General features: G+C 47.2%; 1 protein-coding gene across 4 annotated transcripts in view; it reads left to right on the top strand.

The window, feature by feature from the left end:
- The window catches only part of PFKFB1 (6-phosphofructo-2-kinase/fructose-2,6-biphosphatase 1), a 66332-nt gene extending 42151 nt beyond the window's left edge, over nt 1-24181 (top strand). Inside the window, exons 1-10 of one of the 4 annotated variants that reach the window (XM_075324242.1) lie at nt 3848-3967; nt 4359-4415; nt 4507-4628; nt 11720-11927; nt 13271-13417; nt 15238-15342; nt 15473-15602; nt 18004-18066; nt 21816-21880; nt 23637-24180. In XM_075324242.1, the coding sequence (XP_075180357.1) occupies nt 4594-4628; nt 11720-11927; nt 13271-13417; nt 15238-15342; nt 15473-15602; nt 18004-18066; nt 21816-21880; nt 23637-23696 (813 nt within the window). In that variant the 5' untranslated portion in view covers nt 3848-3967; nt 4359-4415; nt 4507-4593 and the 3' untranslated portion in view covers nt 23697-24180. Of the gene's footprint in view, nt 1-3847; nt 3968-4358; nt 4416-4506; nt 4629-11719; nt 11928-13270; nt 13418-15237; nt 15343-15472; nt 15603-18003; nt 18067-21815; nt 21881-23636 lie in introns of those variants that run through there. The other 3 variants (XM_075324241.1, XM_075324240.1, XM_075324239.1) reach the window with 3 other exon arrangements.
- The last annotated feature ends 376 nt before the right edge of the window (nt 24182-24557 follow it).

Below are 24557 nucleotides of genomic sequence, written 5' to 3'. Positions count from 1 at the left end.
GTGCTCTCAATGAATCTGCATTGGGAGTTGAGCCCTCTGAAGCCCTAGAATTAAAGGCTGACAGGAGGTGTGGGGATATAATCTCCTTAAGTTTTTTGTAGTATACGAGGGGGAGTCCATCAGGCCCAGGTGCCTTTCCCGATTTGGATGACCCTATTGCGTCCACCAGCTCTTGATTTGAAATTGGAGTTTCCAATGCGGCTATCTCGGAGTCTGTCAACCGCGGCATTTTTGCTTCTCTGATGTACTCTGAAATTTTACTTTTAATAGATGATTTTGACAAAGTGGGGTCATGTGTCTCTAAATTATATAAGGATGCATAGAATTTTTGGAACGTCTCCGCAATTTCTGCCGAAGAATGTAATATTGATCCCTGAGGGTGTGTAGGGGAAATTTTTGATATAAAGGTTGTCGCCTGTTGTTGTCTGAGTGCTCTCGCTAATTTCTTGCTACACTTGTTCCCGTATTCATAAAAATGTCTACGGCATCTATTGAGGACCCCTTTTGCCTTGCTGTTGAGTAGTTTTCGTAGCTCGTCCCGGACTTTGAATAAGGCTCCTCCCACCTCCGCCGAGGGCATCTGCTTATGTTGTGTCTCCAGATCTCTCAGCTGTGTTAGCAGTCTGTTGACCTCTAGTTCCCTTTCCCTCTTTCTTCTTGCCCCTTGCTGTATGAGAACCCCTCGAATAACACATTTGTGGGCCTCCCAGACCGTCGTTGGTGATGTATCCCCACCCGCGTTCAACGTAAAGTATTCAGTCAGGGAGTTCTGTACTGACTGAAGGCTTTCAGGGTCCTCCAGTAGGGAAGTGTTCAGTCTCCATTGCCACTGCTGTGGAAACGGAGACTGTAGCACCATAGACACAGTGCAAAGTGCATGGTCAGAGAATGTTATGCTATCTATCTGGGCTTTGGAGATCCTTTCGAGGTCTTTATGTTTTACAAAAAAGTAGTCCAATCTGGAGTATACTCCATGTGCATTTGAATAGAAAGAGTAGTCCCTGTCAGACGGGTGTAACAATCTCCATGTGTCCACGAGCTGCTGCTCATGTAATAAGTACCGCAGCCTGCGGAGGGCTGATGTAGGATGTGCAGAGGCCCCCGAGGAGGTGTCCTGAGCTGGGTTTAGAGCGATATTGAAATCCCCCCCCATAATGAGTGTCCCCTCCACGAAATCCTCCATAGTTTCAACAAATCCGGCCAGGGTATCAATTTGCCCCACATTGGGGAGATATATAGAAGCTAATGTGTAAATATGCGTAGCGATCCTGCCCTTCACCAACAATAGCCGTCCCCTGTCATCACTGCGAGAGTCCATGAATTCCCAAGGGATGGAGCGCGAGACAAGAATACTAGTACCTCGGGACTTCGGGTCCGGTGAGAAGCTATGATACGCCTCAGGGAACCAGCGTGATGTCAATTTAAACGGTTTATGTTTGCACAGATGCGTTTCTTGCAAGAATGCAATTTGGACCCCCATTTTTTTTAACGTATTTGCCAGGATAGACCTCTTACCCGGGCTATGTAAACCTTTCACATTCAATGTCCCACATTTCACCTCCGAGTTCCCTGGTTTATGCATGTTGGGTCAGGAACAGTGTTGAACCCCCTACAAAACACTGACCGGATACGGGAAAGTGGGGTAAGGATCGGGTGGGGGGGGGGGATCAAGAATCAGGTAGAAAAAAGAACTAGCAGCAGAGAAGAAAGAGCAGAGAGAGAGAAAAAAAAAAAAGCGAGAAGTATTAGCAGACAGAAAATATGAACAGTAACAGCTGGCCTAAAGGAATGGCCAGTAAGTTTCACACAATAAAACTATGCAGTCTCTGAAGAACTTAGAGACCTGGTGCTCTCCAGCTGGGAGAACCACCCTTGGGGTGCGTGGAAGACCAAGGGCAAAAGCTAAACAAGCTCGAGGCAGAAATGACAATATTATAGTGAACTGAAAACCCACGTCTCACCCCCCCCCCCGTTACACGACAGGGCAGTGAGAGGCACATTTCTTAGAAGAACAACACGTTTATCAGACTATCCATCAACATTATCAATTGAAGGGTCCATGTGAGACCCCCTTAGGGGGAGAGAGAGACAAAGAGAGGTGGTGTGAAAGGGAGAGCGAAAGAGATAGAAAAGGGGAGAAAAAGATAAAGGAGAGAGAGTGGAGGAAGAGAGAAAAAGGGGCGAAAGAGAAACGACGGAGCAGAGAGAGAGAGAAGAAAGAGAGAAAGGGACGAGAGAGAAAAGGAGGAGCAAGAAGAGAGAGGAGAAAGAGAGGGAAGAGAGAGAGAGAAGAGGGAGGAACACAAACTGATAAAAGAGAGCATAGAGGGGGAATAATAATCTCTCCACCTCTCTCCCTGCCACCCAAGAAAAGAGAGACAAATACATTTCAAGTAGCAATTAACCCAATATTTAAGTTCGCGTCCGGCCTATAAGGGGCCATCCTCCCACATCTCCCGCTCCCCCCACCACAAGATAAAAAACCGCAATCAGACCCAAGTCTTCAATCTGGCTCCTCCTGGGAAGATTCTCTGGCCGGCTTGGGATCCCTGGAACTCTTCTGAGGTCTTGCACGGCGGCGTCCACCTTCTCTTCTTCTTTGGGGTAACCCGGCGGGTCTGTCCATATGTAGCCAGTTAGGGATCTCTACTGCCGGTGTATCAAGAAATTGGAAGAGACCCTCCACCTCCTCCGGCCGCTTCAGCAGATATTGGTCTCCATTGTGGCGTACTATTAGGTGAAATGGATGTCCCCATCTGTAAGATGCTCCTTTCTCTTTAATTTTTTGTAGAATAGGGAGGAGCTGACGCCTCATATACAGGGTTCTGGCTGATATGTCAGGAAAAAGCTTGATTTCAGACCCTTTGTAAGAGACGGTTCCATGGACCCATGCCTTCCTCAGTATGGCTTCTTTATCCGTGTAGTAATGCAGTCTGCACAGAACATCTCTCGGCTGTGCTGTGTCACCCGGCCCCTGGCGGAACACTCTGTGGACTCTGTCGATCACATAAGTGGAGTCCTCTGCAGCTCCCATCACTTTGTTGAAAATTAAAGTTACAGACTTAGGGAGGGCAGCTGCTGCTATCTCTTCTGGGATGCCTTTTAAACGAATATTATTTCGCCTCCCCCTGTTTTCTTGATCATCTAACAGGATGGCGACATTTTGCAGGTGTGTACTGGCTTTGGATAGAGTTTGCTCCAGTGTGTTAACTCTTTCAAATAGTGTAAACACATCATTCTCCACTGCAGTGGTGCGTGTATCCAGAGCATCAATGTCCCCTTTCACAATGGACAGAGCCCTCTCATGTGCCGCCTCCATTTTAGTAACTAGATTGTCCAGGTCATGTTTGGTGGGGAGAGCAGCCAGCAGCTGCAGGATGCGCTCTGTATCCACAGTGGAGCTTCCTGGGTTAACTCCTTGTGTGAGCTGACCTCCATTTTGGTTCCCCTGACTGTGTGGGGATTGACTGCTTTGGGAGCCTGACAACTCCTGACATGCCTGGGAGGCCCTGCATTCATTACCCCCATGCATATCTCCATCAGTGCCCAGACTCCTGCTCTCTTCACCAGCCTGGCTCATCAAGCTCTGCTGTGGGGCCTGAACTCCACCGCCCCCCTCCTTCTGAGTATTCTGTGCAGCAGCCTCACCTCCTGTATACCCCTGCACCACTGGTCTCTGTGACGAAAGCAGAGATCTCGGTCCCAGCTGATCTCTGACGGTACCGCCCTGTACCTGCACGCTATGCATCGCCACCGCCACTTCTGTCCCGCTGCCACCACTGACGGCTGCTGTTGCTGCAGGCCCCTGCCTCATGGATGCAGGTGCCATTACTGAAGCAGGCCTGGAGACCGGAGAGAGCTTCCCCCCTTTGAACAGACGATCCACTGCTGCGCTGCTGCTTCTCAGGGCTGGTGGTCCAGTCTGTGGTGCTGTGCCTCTCTTCCCCGGCATGTTAGAGAGTGCCAGGTGGGTTTTGCTATGTTATTTGCCACCTCAGCTTGCAAGAGCTCCTACAGAGCACGTCTGCCTGCCATCAAGCTCAAGCCACGCCCCCTTAGTTTTTATTTTTAATATGATAAGTAGGATCAAAGAAAATGAGATTTTATTTATTTTTTGTGTGTATTTTATATTTTATGTGTTCCTTTAATGGGTCTGAGAAGAATTACAGGAATCCCACCCATAGGTGGCAGTAGAGAGACGGTGTAATTTGGCTTATTTGTACAAAAAAATATTGAGCGTCGTGTCCGGGTAAAGGTGACTGCGGATTGTTTGCTATGGGCCAGTGCAGATTTGGTACTTTGGACTGTGGATCACCACTTTTTACCCAATGTATTTTCCCTTTTTTCTATTTAAAAAGGTTTTCTTCATCGAATCGATCTGCGATGACCCGGACATCATTGCAGAAAATATCACGGTAAGACCCCATGGATTATAGACATATTATGTGCTGCAAAACCATTTATATTTCCTATTTTTATGGGGTTTTTTGCTTTTTTTTTCTGCAGCAAGTGAAGTTATCGAGTCCGGATTATAAGGATTGTGATCGGGAAAAGGTGGTGGAGGATTTCCTTAAAAGAATTGAATGCTATCAGATGAGCTATGAGCCGCTGCATGACGACCTGGATAGGTAATCTCCCAGATATAGGGGCGGACATATCATTTGTGCAACCGTACAGGGGCCCGGGAGGTTGGGGGCCCATTTTTACCCCAAAAGCAGATGGAATTGTGCATATTGATGGGTTTTTGGGCTGTAAAGGGCCCATATACTGATCTTGCCCCCAGATATGACTTTGACTGAAGACCCGCAAACACACTGGTTGGAACGCAGATTTCGGTGGGGCCGGCCATTTCTTCATTAGGGGCTTCTTGACTCACTCCCAACAGGATCAGAAAGTTGAAATGTCATCACCTTGTCAAGGGAGGAATTTTGGGTAAAGATAGCTTATGGTATCTTCATACAGGGTATCCAGAGACCGGTGCCGTATTAGCTGTATAACAGAGCTGATGTTAATGTATCAGACAATGATCACACAGACATGTTCTCTCTTTGAGCCAGCGTCACCCACTGAACTCGTGTATTCTATAGCTCAGATTTTAGTATTACATTCCAACCTTCAGACATGTACAAAAAGTATCAATTTGTTTTCTCTCACACATCGAAGCTGCATAGGGAGGGTTGGGGAGTGTAGGTACCCACATTTCATCCCATGAATGGCACATTCCTTCTTTGTGTGGAACTACTGAGCCTCTGACTACATCTGGCAGCTCCTTTTTCCCCGCTATGCCTATTGAAAACATAAGAACATTTGGCCGAGCATTCATGTACATAATGGAGTCGGAAAAGATGGCTGCCGGCCCGAGCAAGCGTTTACTGGGCTGCCCGTTTTGCTTATCTGATGTCTAAGGCTGCGTGCCCACGATCAGGAACAACAGTGTATTGGACACAGTGTTTTCGCTGAGTCCAAAACACTGTGTTGTACAGTACAAGCACAGCAGATGGGATTTCTAGAAATCTTCTGCCCTCTGTGCTTCTTTCCTTGACCTGCGGTGCGGCTTCCTAAGCCCGGAGCATGTCAGTTTATGCTGCAGAGATGCGAATGTTCTCCGCAGGGAGAATACAGCGAAAGTCCGCAGCACCCTGAACCCTGATCATGCGCTAGGACAGCTGCGGTCTCCTGCGCAGAACACTGACATCTACACAGGAGAGGGCATGCTGCGTCCGGGATGCAGCATGTCCGGATCATGGGCATGTACCCTAAGTGTACGTGCACACGGTCCAGAGATACTGCGTCCTGGATGCAGCATGTCTAGATCATGGGCATGTACCTTTAAAAGGTACGTGCACATGGTCCAGAGACGTTGCGTCCAGGATGCAGCATGTCCGGATCATGGGCATGTAGCCTAACGGTACTTGCACACGGTCCAGAGATACTGCGTCCTGGATGTAGCATGTCCAGATCATGGGTATGTAGCCTAAAGCGGGCTTTACACACTGCGATATCAGTCCCGATATCGCTAGTGTGGGTACCCGCCCCCATCTGTTGCGCGACACGGGCAAATCGCTGCCCGTGCCGCACAACATCGCCCAGACCCGTCACACATACTTACCTGCCTGGCGACGTCGCTGTGACCGGCGAACCGCCTCCTTTCTAAGGGGGCGGTCCGTGTGGCGTCACAGCGACGTCACTGAGCAGCCGCCCAATAGCAGCGGAGGGGCGGAGCGTAACATCCCGCCCACCTCCTTCCTTCCGCATAGCGGCCGGGAGGCATGTAAGGAGAGCTTCCTCGTTCCTGCGGTGTCACACGGAGCGATGTGTGCTGCCGCAGGAACGAGGAACAACTTCGTTACTGCTGTAGTAACGATATTTGAGAATGGACCCCCATGTCACCGATGAGCGATTTTGCACGTTTTTGCAACGATGCAAAATCGCTCTTCGGTGTCACACGCAACAACATCGCTAATGCGGCCGGATGTGCGCCACCAATTCCGTGACCCCAACGAGTTCGCATTAGCGATGTCGTAGCGTGTAAAGCCCCCTTTAGGTTGCGTGCACACAGTCTAGAGACACTGCATCCTGGATGTAGTATGTCCGGATCATAGGCATGTAGCCTAACGGTACGTGCACACGGTCCAGAGATACTGCGTCCTGGACGAAATGTCAGCTGTCCTGCGAAGCCACGAGTCTCCTCTGCTGTAGACCGCAGCTTCTCATGCCCACTGTGAGGGTTCTGGCCGCTGTGGTCTTTTTCTCTGTTCTCCATGTGGAGAACACTCATGGCTCCGCAGCAATAAATTGACATGCTCCAGCTCGGGAAGCCGCACCGCAGATCAAGTTTACGCTGCGGAGAACAGAAGCAAAGAGAGCATGAGATTTCTAGAAATCCCATCCACTGTGCTCGTAATGTACAACGCAGCGCTTTGGACGCTGCATCTAAAACGCTGTAAACCCTGATCGTGTGCACGAAGTCTAAAGGCCGCTTTACACGCTGCAACATCGCTAGCGACTGCACCCGCCCCAGTCGTGCGTGCGTCACGGGCAAATCGCTGCCCATGGTGCACAATATCGCTAGTACGCGTCACACGAACTTACCTTCCTACCGACGTCGCTGTGGCCGGCGAACAACCTCTTTTTTAAGGGGGAGGTTCGTGCGGCGTCACAGCGACGTCACACGGCAGGCGTCCAATAGAAGCGGAGGGGCGGAGAGCAGATGCATTAACGTCACTCCAACCTCATTGCCAGAGGACACAGGTACGGTGTTGTTCGTCGTTCCCGGGGTGTCACACGTAGCGATGTGTGCTGCCTCAGGAACGACGAACAACCTGCGTCCAAAATCAGCAACGATATTTGGAAAATGAACGACGTGTCAACGATCAACAATTTTGTAAGTATTTGGGATCGTTGGCGGTCGCTTGTACGTGTCATACGCAACGACGTCGCTAACGAGGCCGGATGTGCGTCACGAATTCCGCGACCCCAGCGATATCTTGCTAGCGATGTTGCGTGTAAAGCGGCCTTTAGGGTATATGCAGCGTGCACACAATGTCTTTTCCAGGTGGGTTCACTTCAGAATCCAACCCCAAAAAAGCATTCAAAAATGCTCAAAAGATTCAACTATACTTTACAATCCATGTTAAAAAAAACCATAAAACCATAAAATGTCACCAAAAAAGAAGACTCAAGGAAGGAACAAAAAACAAACAAACAAAGAGCCACTGGTCATAATGGGCTAAAAAAAATAACCAAAAAGGACAAGACAAAAAATGCCGGAGTCCTGAAGTGTCCTCCTCTAGGAAAAAGCTGCATCAAAATGCAGGATTTGATTACAAGCTTAGACTTTTCTAAGATTTCCAATTTTTGGGGGGGGGAATCAACGAATGTCAACCCCACAGATTGCTAAAACCAAAGTGGCTCCAGCTTTCCGGTCATTGTTGACTTCGCCACGGTCACATCAGATACTGATACTCTCCAAGATGCTGACCTCTGTGTGTAGTTGGCAGGAGTGAAGTGTCAATGTAGTAGCTGCAGGGCGCGGATCATTTTGCTAAATTTGTTTTGAGGCCTGGTGATTTACGGTACGGTGCAAATGTTTTAGGCAGGTGTGTAAAGAATGCTGCGCAGTAGGAATGCTAAACCGAGGAAAAGAGGCAGAAGATTGGAATAGGTGCAGCGTGTAAGTACACGATCACACTGTGCCCAAAACAAAGAATAAAAATACAAGTGATAGAAGTGAGCGAAAAAAAGAGAAATCTGAAAAAAGCAATATTTGGTGACTCTTCTTTGCCTTTATCAATTCTTCTAGGTCAGGGGGAACCTATGGCTCGCGATCCAGATGTGGCTCTTTTGATGGCTGTGTCTGGCTCGCAGACGAATCTTTTAATAAAAAAATACCGTATTTTCCGGTTTGTAAGACACACTTTTTTTCCCCCAAAACAGGGGCAAAAATGGGGGTGCCTCTTACAAACCGTATATGGCTTACCGGGACGGCAGTGGTGAAGCAGGGTCGACGATACCACGAGCTCACGGAGTGTTGCGGCGGCAGGCGCCATTGATCTGTGGGCTGCTTTGAATCTCCGTCAGGTGACGAGATCGACTTCAAGAAAATGGCCTTGGCGTGTGCGCAGATGGACTTCAAGAAAATAGCCTTGGCATGTGCGCAGATGGACTTCAAGAACATGGCCGCAGAGGCCTCGCATACGCAGATAGAACTTTGCGGCCATTTTCTTGAAGTCCATCTGCGCACACGCCAAGGCCATTTTCTCGAAGACCATCTGCGCACACGCCAAGGCCATTTTCTAGAAGTCCATCTACGCACACGCCAAGGCCATTTTCTCGAAGACCATCTGCACACACGCTATGGCCATTTTCTTGAAGTCCATCTGCGCACACGCCAAGGCCATTTTCTCGAAGACCATCTGCACACACGCTATGGCCATTTTCTTGAAGTCCATCTGCGCACACGCCAAGGCCATTTTCTTGAAGTCAATCTCGTCAACTGTGGGAGATTCAATGCATCCCACCGGCAGATTAATGGTGCCCGCCATCGTGACACCCCACGAGCCCACAGCAGTATGGCCGAACCTCCGCAGACTGACCCTCTTGAGCCCCGACACCCCCTCCCCATCCGAGTCCGTCGGCAGATCAATGGCACCCACTGCCGTGACACCCCATGAGCCTGCAGCAATATCATCGACCCTCCGCACACTGACCCTCTTGAGCCCCGACACCCCCTCTTCTGTGCCCGCAGCATCGCCTACCCTGCCTCCGGGACCTTCTGAGCAGCTCCACCAATGCCGCTCCCCCCTGATGAGTGTTGCTCTCACGGAATTATAGTTTAAAATATGTGGCATTCATGGTTCTCTCAGCCAAAAATGTTCCCGACCCTATTCTAGGTACACGTCCACAGTCTTTGAAGTCATCAGGAAAGTTCTTCCAAACATCTTGAAGAACTAACCACAGATCTTCTTGCACAAAATCCTTCTGTTTCTTTATGTAACCCCAGACTGATTGGATGATGTTGAGGACTCCTTGTTCTTAAGACTTACGGCTAGATGTTTGAGGTCATTATTCGGCTGCATAATAATTTTGGAGCCAGACATCTCCCTAATGATATTATATGATGCATAAGTATCCGTCTGTCTTGAGATCATGGCACCCACAGAGTCCTGATCGCAACATGTAGTTTTGGATGACATGACAAGACAAAGCAACATCCATAGAAGATCAGAGGTCAGGTCTCCGAGATGTTTGGAACAACCTCCTGCCGAGATCCTTTAAAAACTGTCTACAAGTGATCGAGAAGAATCAATGAAGGCAAATGGCGGTCACCAAATACCGATGTGATTTTAGATTTATCTTTTATTCATTCACTTTACATTTTGTTAATTGATACAACTAAGCTATTAAGGCCTTTATTTTTTTAAAAGAATTCTTACATTGGAACATATTCCCATACCTGCCTAAAACTTTTGCACAGTACTATAGTGTCCAGAAGATGGAAAAGCTACAGTTGAAGCATATATTTGTGCTTTCCCAAAAATTGGACACTGTCTTATTACTTTTTTTGCCCCAACATGTGCGGTAGGGCTTGTTTTTTGTGAAACACGTGTTTAGGGTAAGTTTACGCCACAAAAGACAGACACCCCCCCTCCCCCCCGGTGAATCATACTTAACAGACCCCAGACATCTGCGTCGCTCCAAGGTCCTCCTGCGATCTACAGTGGGTGCTCCCAGCAGGTCCTTGTTTGCTCCACAGCAATCGTCCCCTGCTTCCGGCCAGAACTCACTCACATCCGGTGATACTGTACTGCTTCGGGGACCTGGGATGCAATGGAACGCGGGGCCCTGCAGTGGAGCTCATTGAGGACCTGCGGTGGAACTCGTTGAGGACCTGCGGTGGAACTCGTTGAGGACCTGCGGTGGAGCTCATTGAGGACCTCTAGTGGAACTCATTGAGGATCTGTGGTGGAACTCATTGACAACCTGCGGTAGAGGTCATTGAGGACCTGCCGTGGAGCTAAATTGAGGACCTGCGGTGGAGCTAAATTGAGGACCTGCGGTGGAGCTAAATTGAGGACCTGCGGTGGAGCTAAATTGAGGACCTGCGGTGGAGCTAAATTGAGGACCTGCAGTGGAGCTAAATTGAGGACCTGCGGTGGAGCTAAATTGAGGACCTGCGGTGGAGCTAAATTGAGGACCTGCGGTGGAGCTAAATTGAGGACCTGCGGTGGAGCTAAATTGAGGACCTGCAGTGGAGCTAAATTGAGGACCTGCAGTGGAGCTAAATTGAGGACCTGCGGTGGAGCTAAATTGAGGACCTGCAGTGGAACTCATGGAGGACCTACGGTGGAACTCATGGAGGACCTGCGGTGGAGCTCATTGAGGACCTCTAGTGGAACTCATTGAGGATCTGTGGTGGAACTCATTGACGACCTGCGGTGGAGGTCATTGAGGACCTGCGGTGGAGCTAAATTGAGGACCTGCGGTGGAGCTAAATTGAGGACCTGCGGTGGAGCTAAATTGAGAACCTACGGTGGAACTCATGGAGGACCTGCGGTGGAACTCAGTGAGGACCCGCGGTGGAACTCAATGATGGGTTCCAATGCAGGTCCTCATGTTCCACTGAGTCCCTAGTCCCTGGAGCAGTACAGTATCACCACATGTGTGTGCGTTCCACCGCAGGTCCTCGATGCATTCCACAGCATCCCATTTGGGGTCTGGTGAGTACTATTGTGGGATCCTCTTCCTTTTCTCATTTGGGGGTGTCTGCTTTCTACAATGAAGTGTCCTAAAGTATTCTTTAACTTTTTTTGAGCTGCATGGACACTTCATTATTGGACCAAACTAGGGCTTATTTTAAGGGTAGGGCTTATATTTACGCCTTCCTCTGAAAAGGCCAAAAATTCCTGCTAGGGCTTATTTTTGAGGAAAGATGGTATTATCCCTAGTGCCACAGCTGGGAATCTCGAAAACCAAAGTACGGAGCAGTTAGAGCCAGTTACAGTTTGGAGTGGGATTTTCTATTCCTTATTTACTGGACACTGTCAGCATGGTGGCTCAATGATTGACACGTCTTTGAATGACTTATGTCTTGGCATTTGTGATATTCTAGTAATCCAGCTTCTTTCCAAAGCTAATATATATGAATTAATTGGCTTCCTATATAAAACCGTGCTGCTCCCAATTAGACGGTTATCTCTCTATGTTCCTCTCTTTTCAGCGATCTGTCTTATATTAAGATTTTTAATGTTGGGAGCCGATATCTGGTGAACAGGGTCCAGGATCACATTCAGAGCCGGACCGTTTACTATTTGATGAATATCCACGTGACGCCTCGCTCCATCTACCTGTCCCGGCATGGGGAAAGCGATCTGAACCTCATGGGCCGGATCGGAGGAGACTCTGGGCTTTCAGCTCGTGGAAAGCAGGTGAGAGACTTCCTGCCCTACAGGAATCATACAGCTCCTCTTCTATGTAAGTGGATTCCAGTGGGTCAAAGTGGTGCATGCCTCATCCTTGTGTCACGCTAGGTATGGGGCAGTACCAAGCGAGCAGCGAAAGGCAAGGGAAGGAGACCCCTGCATCTAAGGAAAGGGGAGACGGTGGTCCCTGACCAAACCTACTGCTGTTCCCTGGGGTCCCTCACCACCCTAGATAGGTTTCGCACCTATGTGCCGAGCCGGATACCTGACCCTAGGCATCCTTAGTGCTGGGCCCTAAATAGGAAAGGGGTGGGATGAGCTCTTCGTTAACCCCACTAAACAACTATAGAAGAGACAAGTAGGACACACATGGGGGGGAAAGCATGAACTATTTATCCACAGATGACTCAGGCAGGAGTTCAGCAGAGCTTCAGCAACGATACCATAGAGGAGTACAAGCCACCTGCTTGCAACCAGAGCTAGAGTGAACTGAATAATATCACTATCAAGGTTAGGAATTTAGGGAAAACCCGCAAATGAAGATTTTCAGGGTCACAGAGACGGACTTCAAATCGATCTGTGCAGATATAAATGAATCAGACAATGAAACGTGTTCACTGCTTGAGCAGAAGCCAGCTTCTGACCCGTGTATTAAATAATCTTGTGATTTATACAATATTCGACTTTGACCTTGGAGCAAGAACAAGGAATCAATATCCCACATGGTGTGAACCAACGGATTACGAATTATCTCAGTATGTTATGAATACCACATTGTTCATTGTTCATTTTGCCTTCATTATCTCCATTAACGCCTTACTGTACACACATCTTAGAATCATATTATAAAGCTTCTATGAGATTGTCCCATAGACAAACAGATAATTATGCAACGACATTTATACTTTGATTATTTACACACACGGATCATCTTATTACATCTGGACAAACGGCCTATAGCCCAGGCCTACCCTCACATCACCAGCATTAGTCCAGGGAAGATGGGAGTATATAAGCACCAAGAGAATACTGATGGTCAGCAGCTGGTGGAAGGAGAGCTCCTGCTGGGTCCAAAGGGGGAGAGCTGAATCCAGGAGGAAAGCTACCTATAACAATGAATACTGACAGCAGGAACAATAGAAAGTCAGGGAGCACAAACGCTGTGACCTTCTATGGCCAGACACCATTGTCACACGTGACACATCCATGACACCTTGTCACCAGGAAGCTCAGGATGAAGATTGCAATGGGTCCTCCCAGAATAGGGTGCAAAAAATAAGCATTGCATAATGGAGATTATGATCATCAGAAACATGACTCTCTCCTTTTGTCTCCACCATTTCTTCCAGTACGCTCATGCACTGGGCAACTTTGTAAAATCACAGATGATTTCTGACCTGAAAGTATGGACCAGTCATATGAAGCGCACCATCCAGACCGCAGAAGCTCTGAACGTCCCTTACGAGCAGTGGAAGGCGCTGAATGAGATTGATGCAGTAAGTGCACCCCATTGCCTATTGTACCCCATAGCCGCTATGCACATAATAGATAAATGCTTTGCATTTCTTTACTTTGGGTCCCATTAGTTAGAGCTGCAGTTTGTGCTCCAGAGCTGCTTTTCCTACTGTGACTTTAGCCAAGAAGTCATCACAAAGGCTACAGAAAATTGTTTTTGGTGAAACACATAAGATGCATTTCTGCTTTCTTTCTCTGTGTGCTATAGTAATGATATCCACCATAGGAGACAGCAGTGCAAATACCTCAACTTAAAGGGGTTGTCCATTCCTATGATAGTTATATTTTTACATCCAGCTGCCACTGGAGCTGCTAATCTGCACAGGTGCCAGATGTGTGACCACCATCAATCTGATATTGATGACTTATCCATTGGATACATCATCAATACCATATGCCCATAGAACCCCTTTTTAAAGGGGGTCTGTCAGCAGAATTTCACCACCTAAACTATTTATATGCTCAGGTAGCGCTTTCAAAGACAAGTCCAGCAATACCATTACATGACCAGTCCGTTCCTCCATTAATGAGAAATCAGCGTTTGAATTGATATGCAAATGAGGCTGAAGAGCTATGGTAGATCTGAAGCCTCCGTCACTCTAGCTCTATTCTCTACCCAGTGCCACCTCCCCGTTTGACTGCACCTTTGTTTGAAGTCACACAGCATAGAGGCTGTCAATCAAACAAATGAGGCTAAAGAGCTATTGTAGATCTGAAGCCTCCGTCACTCCAACTCTATTCTCTACCCAGTGCTGCCTCCTCCTGTTAGATGGCTCCTTTGCTTGAAGTCACAGCATAAAGGCTGTCAATCAAACAAATGAAGCTGGAGAGCTATGGTAGATATGAAGCCTTCGTCACTCCAGCTCTATACAGCGCCACCTCCTCCTGTTTGACGGCTACTTTGCTTCAAGTCACACAGCATAAAGGCTGTCAATCAAACAAATGAGGCTGGAGAGCTATGGTAGATATGAAGCCTTCGTCACTCCAGCTCTATACAGCGCCACCTCCTCCTGTTTGACGGCTACTTTGCTTCAAGTCACACAGCATAAAGGCTGTCAATCAAACAAATGAGGCTGGAGAGCTATGGTAGATATGAAGCCTCTGTCACTCCAGTTCTAGTCACCATCCAGCACCACCACCTCCTCCTGTTTGACTGTTTCTTTGCTTGAAGTCACACAGAATAGAGGCTGTCAATCAAATGAGGCTGAACAGCTATGGTAGATCTGAAGTCTCCATCACTCCAGCTCTATTCTTCTCCTTCTTGAGTGACAGCCTCTATGCTGTGCTCCTTCAGACAAAGGAGCCATCATTCAAGCAGGAGGTATCAGTGCTGGGCAGGGAATAGAGCTGGAGTGATGGAAGCTTCAGATCTACCATAGCTCTTCAGTCTCATTTGTTTGATTGACAGCCTCTATGCTGTGTGACTTCAAGCAAAAAATCAGTCAAACAGGAGGAGTTGGTGCTGGGTGGGGAATAGAGATGGAGTGACGGAGGCTTCAGATCTACCATAGCTCTTCAGCCTCATTTGCATATTAATTCAAACACTGATTTTACTGATTTCTTAACAGAGGAATGGTCCAGCCATGTAAAGCTGTTGGTGGACTTTATTTATATATTCATGTGGTGCTTTTAAAGACATTTGGGCTGTGAAATCTTGATTCCCTTTAAGCTTCCCATGCATTTCAATGGAGTGCATAGTAGGGCTTCTAAGGTTAAATTTAGTATTTAATGGCAAAAAAAATGTGATGTTTTCTAGATAGTTGGTTAATGTACCGGTGAGTGAAACCTTTTTTCTTTCCAGGGTGTATGTGAGGAGATGACGTATGAAGAAATCCAGGAACATTTTCCGGAGGAGTTTGCACTGAGAGACCAGGACAAATATCGGTACAGATACCCCAAGGGGGAGGTGAGTGATGAGAGTTTGTGGGCCTCGTTGACTTTATAGGGTTGAATCTTCCACCATGTTCACTGTTGTGTTGGGTGACTAATGTGCCGTCATCTACAATTCTAACCAAAAATTGTCCATTTCTATCTAGTCCTATGAGGATTTGGTGCAGAGACTGGAGCCGGTAATCATGGAGCTGGAGCGGCAGGAGAACGTGCTGGTGATCTGTCATCAGGCCGTCATGCGCTGTTTGTTGGCTTATTTTCTGGACAAAAGCGCAGGTAACTGGTTGTATTTTTCAGCTTTGAAAAAGTGTCACAGATAGGACGAATGAAAAACCCCAAAAAACACACGGTCATCTAATGAAGAGGAAAGGATAGAGGGAAGAGGCGTAGAACCAGTCTGTACTACAGAGCAAATTTTTCTCCTGATACCAAGTGACGATCAACCAGATCAACCTTTGGAACCAAAATTTTACACCTGTACATAAGTATTCATGATATTTTCTTCTAAAAAGTATCTGACTCTAGTTTCCCAGGTTTATCTCAACCATCTCTCTCTCTCGTCTGTGATTGGTTGCAGTCAGACACCCCCCCACGCTGAGTAACAGCTGTATGACTGTAACCAATCACAGCCAAGTCTATATCTTACAGTAAAATAAATAAAAAAAAAGTGTGGTCCCCCCAATTTTGATACCCAGCCCCATAAAGCCCCACAGCTGAGGGCTGGTATTTTCAGGCTGGGGAGACTCATGTTATTGGGAGCCCCCCGGCCTAAAAATATCAGCCAGCAGCCGCCAGTAATTGCCGCATCCATTAGATGCGACAGTCCTGGGCTTTTACCCGGTTCTTCTCGATTAGCCTGGTGCAGTGGCAGTCGGGGTAATAAGCTGCCACTAAGCTCTAGATTAGTGATGGTAGGCGTCTATGAGACACTCCCCATTACTAATCTGTAAGTGAAAGTGAATAAACACAAACACCCGAAAAATTCTTTATGAAATAAAAGACAAAAAAGCCCCCTCTTTCACTACTTTATTAACCCCCCCAAACATCTCTCCAGGTCAGACGTAATCCATACGAGGTCCCACTGCTACATCTGACACTCACAGCGAGTGCCATAAAACAAGACTGCCGCTGTGAGCTCCTTGCAGCAACTGAAGTGAGTTGCGTTATCAGCGGTGCTGTCACTCAGGTGATTTCCGGTCACAGCTAGGGTCCTCCACCTGCGACCGCAAATCAGGCCGCGACTGAAGTGAGACGCAGGTAGAGGGCTTATCTACATAACCTGAGTGATGTAACTGTTGATTGCAACATACACATCGAAGCCGCATCAGGTTTTACGTCAGCCGCCCATATGTCAAATCGAGGGTAAACTGACTCCAGCCCACATCCAGTTTTAACATGCAGTTCTCTGCTGACCATCCGGTTTACCTGCACAAAATATCTGCAGCGTGGGCACATAGCCTTACAGTAAAGAACCAGCTCCTGAGGTGGGCTGCTCATATAATTGCCGCTCTTACAGTAAAGAATCAGCTTCTTAGATCAACTGGTCATTAATCACTGCTCTTACAGTAGAGAACCAGCTTCTGAAGTCGGCTTTATTGTAAATTTAGGGTATATGCACATTTTAATACTTGGTTCAGAAACTTCTACATCTCTTGGCAGGAAAAAAAGCAGCAAAAACACATTGTTGGTGAAGATTTTTCCCATTCATTAGAGAGGGTGAAATCTGCTGCAAAAACGCTGCAAGGAGAAAATACTTATGTATACGGGACTTCGGGATTCTCATCTGCATCATGGTATCAGGATTCCCATCAGGTTTTGTGACAAATCTGCACTGAAACGCATAAAAAAAAAAACGCAATAAAAATGCAATGTGTGCACACAGCCTAACAGTGTTCATGGTAAAGAAGCTTTGTGTCCTCTGGAGATTGAACCTTTCTTTCTCCAGATGTGTATCGCATACCAGTACAGACACTTATGGATAATGGTATGTAATTCCTTTTACGGAATTATCTCTGCTCCAAAAACCCCTATTAAAAAAAAAAAATCCCCAAAACCTGGCCACAAAATTTTGCACACTCACACTTCTGGACCCCGAAAGCGTCATAGGCTATGTTTTGAGGAAAAATTTTAACCCTGCTCTTTACAGTTATTCGCCAAAAAACCTGCCTCCATTAAAGCAAATGGAGCTGGGAGCCACAGTGCAGCCAGAACTTCAGAAGAATGCGCAGCCACGCCCTTATATGGAATATTGGCGTGTCACAATGCAGCCAGGGAAAGAGACAGACACATACAGGGTAAGAAACAGACATAGACAGGGTAAGAGACAGACACAAAGAGACACACAGACAAAGACAGACTGACAGGGAAAGAGAGAGACCGGTAAAGAGACAGACAAAGACAGACAGAGACAGACACAGGGACAGAGACGGATAGACAGACAAAGAGATAGAGAGAGAGATATACAGATAAACAGAGAGAGACTGACAGACATTTGTTAATACATTCTATTTTGTTAACAGCAGTTATTAACCCGGGCAGTACAGCTAGTATATTAAATATATAAATATATATATATATATTAGTGTGTGTGTGTATACAGAGGATATTAGCTCACGCAAAATAGGTAAAAGGCTCAACTCTGCTTTATTGAACAATAACTTATCTGTTTTTTTCCCAGAAGAGCTGCCCTATCTGAAATGTCCTCTTCACACGGTGCTGAAACTGACGCCCGTAGCTTATGGTGAGTACCGGATTCTATGTAAGAACTGAGGGGAAGGTGAGAAAAGATAAGTAGGTTGGGGGGGGGAGGGGGGGGGGGTGAGACACCCACTAAATTATTTTCTAATTATATAAACCCTATTTCTAGTTCTTTAATGCATTTTTCTATGTTCACAGTTTGGTTATTATTAGTAATGAGCAGGCACTACCATGCCCGGGGGCTCAGTACTCGTAACTAGTGATGAGCGGGCACTACCATGCTCGGGTGCTCTGTACTCGTAACTAGTGATGAGCGGGCACTACCATGCCCGGGGGCTCAGTACTCGTAACTAGTGATGAGCGGGCACTACCATGCTCAGGTGCTCAGTACTCGTAACTAGTGATGAGCGGGCACTACCATGCTCAGGTGCTCAGTACTCGTAACTAGTGATGAGCGGGCACTACCATGCTCGGGGGCTCAGTACTCGTAACTAGTGATGAGCGGGCACTACCATGCTCAGGTGCTCAGTACTCGTAACTAGTGATGAGCGGGCACTACCATGCTCGGGGGCTCAGTACTGGTAACTAGTGATGAGCGGGCACTACCATGCTCGGGTGCTCTGTACTCATACCTAGTGATGAGCGGGCACTACCATGCTCGGGTGCTCAGTACTCGTAACTAGTGATGAGTGGGCACTACTATGCTCGGGAGCTCTGTACTGGTAACTGGTGATGATCAGGCACTACCATGCTCAGTTGCTCAGTACTCCTAACTAATGATGAGCGGGCACTACCACATGCTCGGGTGCTCAGTACTTGTAACAAGCAATTTGATGCTCACAACTTGTGTACTGAGTATAATAGAAGTCAATAAGGGCGCAAGCATCTTTACAGATATCCTGGAAAAATGCACAAGTTCCCCATTGACTTCCAATATACTTAGTATTCAAGTTGCGCCCGTACAAGTGTCCAACTGCTCGTTACAAGCATCCGAGCATAGTAGTGCTCACTCATCACTAGTTCTTATATCTAGAAGTATTTTCTGGTCACTTACTTTTTTTTTTTTTGGCATGGTGAGTAGTACTTCTTTGGTAAGCAAAGTCTTGCAGTGCCTCCGACTGTAGCCTGGTGAATCCTAAGTGTGTGCAGTATGCAGACTGTCAGGATTCTGCTTAGTTTCCAGATTCGAGCAGTCATGTGACCTCTCAGGCGATTTGGACACCTGCAGTCACATGCCTGCTAGCTTTTCTTGTTCCATGGAGAGAAATGAAGCCAGTGAGCATGTGACCTCAACTATGTAAACGAGCAACATCCCGAAAGTGTACATATTTAACATTATTAGAATTTGCAAAGAAGGGAATTTTGTTTACTTACCGTAAATTCCTTTTCTTCTAGCTCCAATTGGGAGACCCAGACAATTGGGTGTATAGCTTCTGCCTCCGGAGGCCACACAAAGTATTACACTTAAAAGTGTAAAGCCCCTCCCCTTCTGCCTATACACCCCCCGTGCCTCACGGGCACCTCAGTTTTGGTGCAAAAGCAGGAAGGAGGAAAGTTATAAATTGGTTTAAAGTAAATTCAATCCGAAGAAATTTCGGAGAACTGAAACCATTCAACATGAACAACATGTGTACACAAAGAACAACAGCCCGAAGGGAACAGGGGCGGGTGCTGGGTCTCCCAATTGGAGCTAGAAGAAAAGGAATTTACGGTAAGTAAACAAAATTCCCTTCTTCTTTGTCGCTCCATTGGGAGACCCAGACAATTGGGACGTCCAAAAGCAGTCCCTGGGTGGGTAAAATAATACCTCGTAATAGAGCCGTAAAACGGCCCTTTCCTACAGGTGGGCAACCGCCGCCTGAAGGACTCGCCTACCTAGGCTGGCATCTGCCGAAGCATAGGCATGCACCTGATAGTGTTTCGTGAAAGTGTGCAGACTAGACCACATAGCTGCCTGACACACCTGCTGAGCCGTAGCCTGGTGCCGCAAAGCCCAGGACGCACCCACGGCTCTGGTAGAATGGGCATTCAGCCCTGAGGGAACCGGAAGCCCAGAAGAACGGTAGGCTTCGAGAATTGGTTCCTTAATCCACCGAGCCAGGGTTGATTTGGAAGCCTGTGACCCTTTACGCTGGCCAGCGACAAGGACAAAGAGTGCATCCGAGCGGCGCAGGGGCGCCGTACGAGAAATGTAGAATCTGAGTGCTCTCACTAGATCCAACAAGTGCAAATCCTTTTCACATTGGTGAACTGGATGTGGACAAAGAGAAGGTAAGGAGATATCCTGATTGAGATGAAAGGGTGACACCACCTTAGGGAGAAATTCCGGAACCGGACGCAGAACCACCTTGTCCTGGTGAAACACCAGGAAAGGAGCTTTGCATGACAGCGCTGCTAGCTCAGACACTCTCCGAAGCGATGTGACTGCTACTAGGAAGACAACTTTCTGCGAAAGGCGTGAAAGAGAAATATCCTTCATTGGCTCGAAGGGTGGTTTCTGAAGAGCCATCAGAACCCTGTTCAGATCCCAGGGCTCTAACGGACGCTTGTAAGGAGGGACTATGTGACAAACCCCCTGCAGGAACGTGCGTACCTTTGGAAGTCTGGCTAGGCGCTTCTGAAAAAACACAGAGAGCGCTGAGACTTGTCCTTTAAGGCAGCCAAGCGACAAACCTTTTTCCAATCCGGATTGAAGGAAGGAAAGAAAGGTAGGTAAGGCAAATGGCCAGGGAGTAAAACCTTGATCAGAGCACCAGGATAAAAATATTCTCCACGTCCTGTGGTAGATCTTGGCGGACGTTGGTTTCCTGGCCTGTCTCATAGTGGCAATGACCTCTTGAGACAACCCTGAAGACGCTAGGATCCAGGACTCAATGGCCACACAGTCAGGTTGAGGGCCTCCTTCGCACAAAGCATAAAAACTGAGGACCCCGTGATGCACGGGGGGTGTATAGGCAGAAGGGGAGGGGCTTTACACTTTTAAGTGTAATACTTTGTGTGGCCTCCGGAGGCAGAAGCTATACACCCAATTGTCTGGGTCTCCCAATGGAGTGACAAAGAAATTCATGTTTGCCCTGGAACCCCTTGAAGGCAAATGCTGCTTTAACCCCTTAACGACCACGGGTAGTAAAGTTATGTCCTGGGGAAGGTGCTGGGGGGGGGGGCGGCAGTGTTAATCCCCACTGGCGGAGATTCCTACACGTCAGCTGATTTGTACAGGCCTTGCAGGCACGAGTGGAATCGCTATCCACCCATACCTGTTAACTAGAGTTGAGCGGATCGGTCAGAATCCGGATCCGGCGGATCCAGATCGGGTTGCCGACGAAGTCCGGATCCGATCCAGAATCCGCGGCCATGTAAATGAATGGGGAGCCGGATCCGGGACACGAGTGAGAGTGGGGGGGGAAAAAAAAAACCCGGATCCGGATCGTGCACCCCGAATCCCGGGTACTGGTCGGACTCTAATCGGGCGCTCAAACCGTGCGGATCCGGATTTTGAGGATCCGGGTCCGCTCAACACTACTGTTAACCCCTTAAGTGGCGCTGTCAAAATGTGACAGGAGGTTAAAAAGGGAAGAGATGCAGATTCTTTAATCAAATTTTTTGTTTTTACGCGTCTATCTACTAGACCTGGAATTGCATGACTGCTTATACTGGCCCAATTATACCATTGTTTTTCTCCCAGTAGAGCTGGTAAAACTTTCCTATATCTCTTTAAAAGAAAATAGACTGCAAACAACATTCTATATAGCACGTACTATGGTAAAGGCTAATGTGTAACATCTCTTGTAGGTTGTAAAGTAGAATCCATTTACCTGAATATTGAAGCTGTAAATACACATAGGGAGAAGCCATCGGTAAGTAGAATTTATTTTATTTTTTATACCCAATCATGTCCTGCAGGAAAAGAAATCCCAGCATCTGGACACTTTGATTGGCTTACTTTCTGCGAATTCTTAAAAAAAAAAAAAAAAAAAAAAAAAACACTACACAACTATTGGAAGGAGACTCATTGTTTGTTTGCTTTTTCAGGCCTGAGGGCAGATAATGTGGTGTGTACCTGACAACCTCACGTACATGACGTAGTTGTCAGACGGACCCTCAAGCTAAAGTTGCATTTTAGCAGATGTAATCTTTGGTTTAAAGGGAACCTGTTCACTGCTGAAATTCAGGACGCTACTGAAAAATTTATTAAGATCTGGAGTCCCTGGGTCATGTTTTTGGATTCTCCGGACTTCAGGTCCCTCTTTGGGGCGAGTTGAGACTCTACCTAGATTTTTCCTGCTACTTATTCCCGGCCCTTTCTTGCCCTTCCCCATGATCCTTTTCCCCGTCATCACTTTGTCTACTTCCCTCTTTCTTTCTTTTCCTTCGACTGACCATTATGTGCCTCTATGGTATGAATGGTAAATCTTTGCTGTTTATGGTATAGTTTATGGATTTTATACTTTTATAATGGTTCAAGACAGAATGATATAAATGTTCTTAAGGCTATGTGTCCACGGGAGAATGTAGCTGCGGATTTTTCTGCATCAAAATCTGCAGCTTTCCCGCAAAATCCGCACCTTTTCAAAAAGGTGCGGATTTTTTTTTTTCCAATTTTAAAAGCCAAAATCCGGATAAAAATCCGCAACAATAATTGACATGTTGCAGATTTTTCCGGATCAAAATCCGCACGAAATCCGCTGCGGAAAAATCCACAGCGTGGGCACAGCATTTCCAAAATGCCATAGAAATGGCTGGGAAGTGCCTGAGCTGCAGATTTTTGGGAAATCCGCGGCTTTTCCGCGAGCAATCCGCGGCAAAATCCGCAGCGTGGGCACATAGCCTAAATGTTCTTTACTGTAACAACCTGTATATGGCTACAACCATGCAAAGCCTTTCATGTTTCATTGCATTCTTGTTTTTTTTTTTGTTTTGTCTCTATTTGGGGGTTTGCCTTGGTCTGCAGCCCTGCTTATTGTAACCAACCTTAATTTTTCAATAAAAAAGATTAAACAAAGGGAACCTGTCACCAGATTTGGAGACTATAAGCTGCGGCCACCACCACCGGACTCTTATATACAGTATTAGATACAGTATTCTATCATGCTGTATATAAGAGCCGAGGCTGCTGTGAGAACATAAACACTTTATAATACTCACCTAACGGTCACGCGGTTGGCCAGATGGGAGTCTGCATTCTCCGGTGCTGCCTCTTTTTGCCATCTTCATCCTCCTTCTCTAGCCGCGGTGCATGTCCGCCGTCATCCACGCTCGCCGGCATTCAGGTCCTGAGCAGGGCAGATCAAAGTATTGTAGTGCGCCTGCGCAGGACCGGCGAGTGTGTATGACGGTAGGCGCGTCATGCACCCCGGCTTCAGAAAGAGGACGAAGACCGAAAGTGGAGGCGCCGGCACCGAAAAACGAAGACGCCCATCTGGTCAACCGGGCGACCGTTAGGTAAGTATTATAAAGTGTTTATGTTCTCACAGCGGCCTGGGCTCCTATATGCTGTATATAAGAGCCCGGTGGTGCTGGACGCAGCTTATACGCCAAAAAGTGGTAACAGGTTCCCTTTAACGTTGCCCCCCTCGCTCTCACTAATGGGCTGTCATTCTTGTGTCATTGCAGAACGTAGCTGTGTCTCGTGATCCGGAGGAAGCCTTGGACACCGTGCCAGAACACTTTTAATCAGAATTTTTATTTTTTTTAAATTTTGTTAAATAGGAAGCTGAGAAAAAGGAAAAATGCTGAAGAGCTAAAGCCTTTTTTTTTTTTTTTTTTTTAGAATTTTTTTTAAATCCCAAACTATTTTAAAGTTGTCCCACTGTACAGGTCACAAAGGTTAGATTGTAAGAGGATACAAGCCATCCGAATCTGTCAGACATGATATACCGGGGTGTTAGGCCTAAGCCACACGGCATGAAAATCGGAGCAAGTGGAGTGTGATAAAGAAGGGAATTTTGTTTACTTACCGTAAATTCCTTTTCTTCTAGCTCCAATTGGGAGACCCAGACAGTGGGTGTATAGCTACTGCCTCTGGAGGCCGCACAAAGAACTACACTTAAAAGTGTAAGGCCCCTCCCCTTCTGGCTATACACCCTCCCGTAGGAGTACGGATTCCTCAGTTTTAGTACCAAAGCAAGAAGGAGGAAAGCCAATAACAGTTTCAAAAACAAATTCAATCCGATAACAAGATCGGAGAACTTAAGAAACAACATGAACAACATGTGCACCCGAAAAACGAAACCCTAAGAACAAATAGGGCGGGTGCTGGGTCTCCCAATTGGAGCTAGAAGAAAAGGAATTTACGGTAAGTAAACAAAATTCCCTTCTTTTTCGCTCCTAATTGGGAGACCCAGACAGTGGGACGTCCAAAAGCAGTCCCTGGGTGGGTAAAAAGATACCACATGAACGGGCTGTCAGACAGCCCTTTCCTACAGGTGGGCCACCGCCGCCTGAAGGACCTGTCTACCTAGGCTGGCATCTGCCGAAGCGTAGGTATGCACTTGATAGTGTTTGGTAAACGTGTGCAGACTCGACCAGGTAGCC

Source organism: Anomaloglossus baeobatrachus, chromosome 9 (genome assembly GCF_048569485.1).
Source record: "Anomaloglossus baeobatrachus isolate aAnoBae1 chromosome 9, aAnoBae1.hap1, whole genome shotgun sequence".
In the NCBI taxonomy this organism is placed as follows: Eukaryota; Metazoa; Chordata; class Amphibia; order Anura; family Aromobatidae; genus Anomaloglossus; species Anomaloglossus baeobatrachus.
The sequence above is the reverse complement of the archived record's forward strand: the minus strand, read 5'-3'. Positions and strand labels throughout refer to the sequence as shown.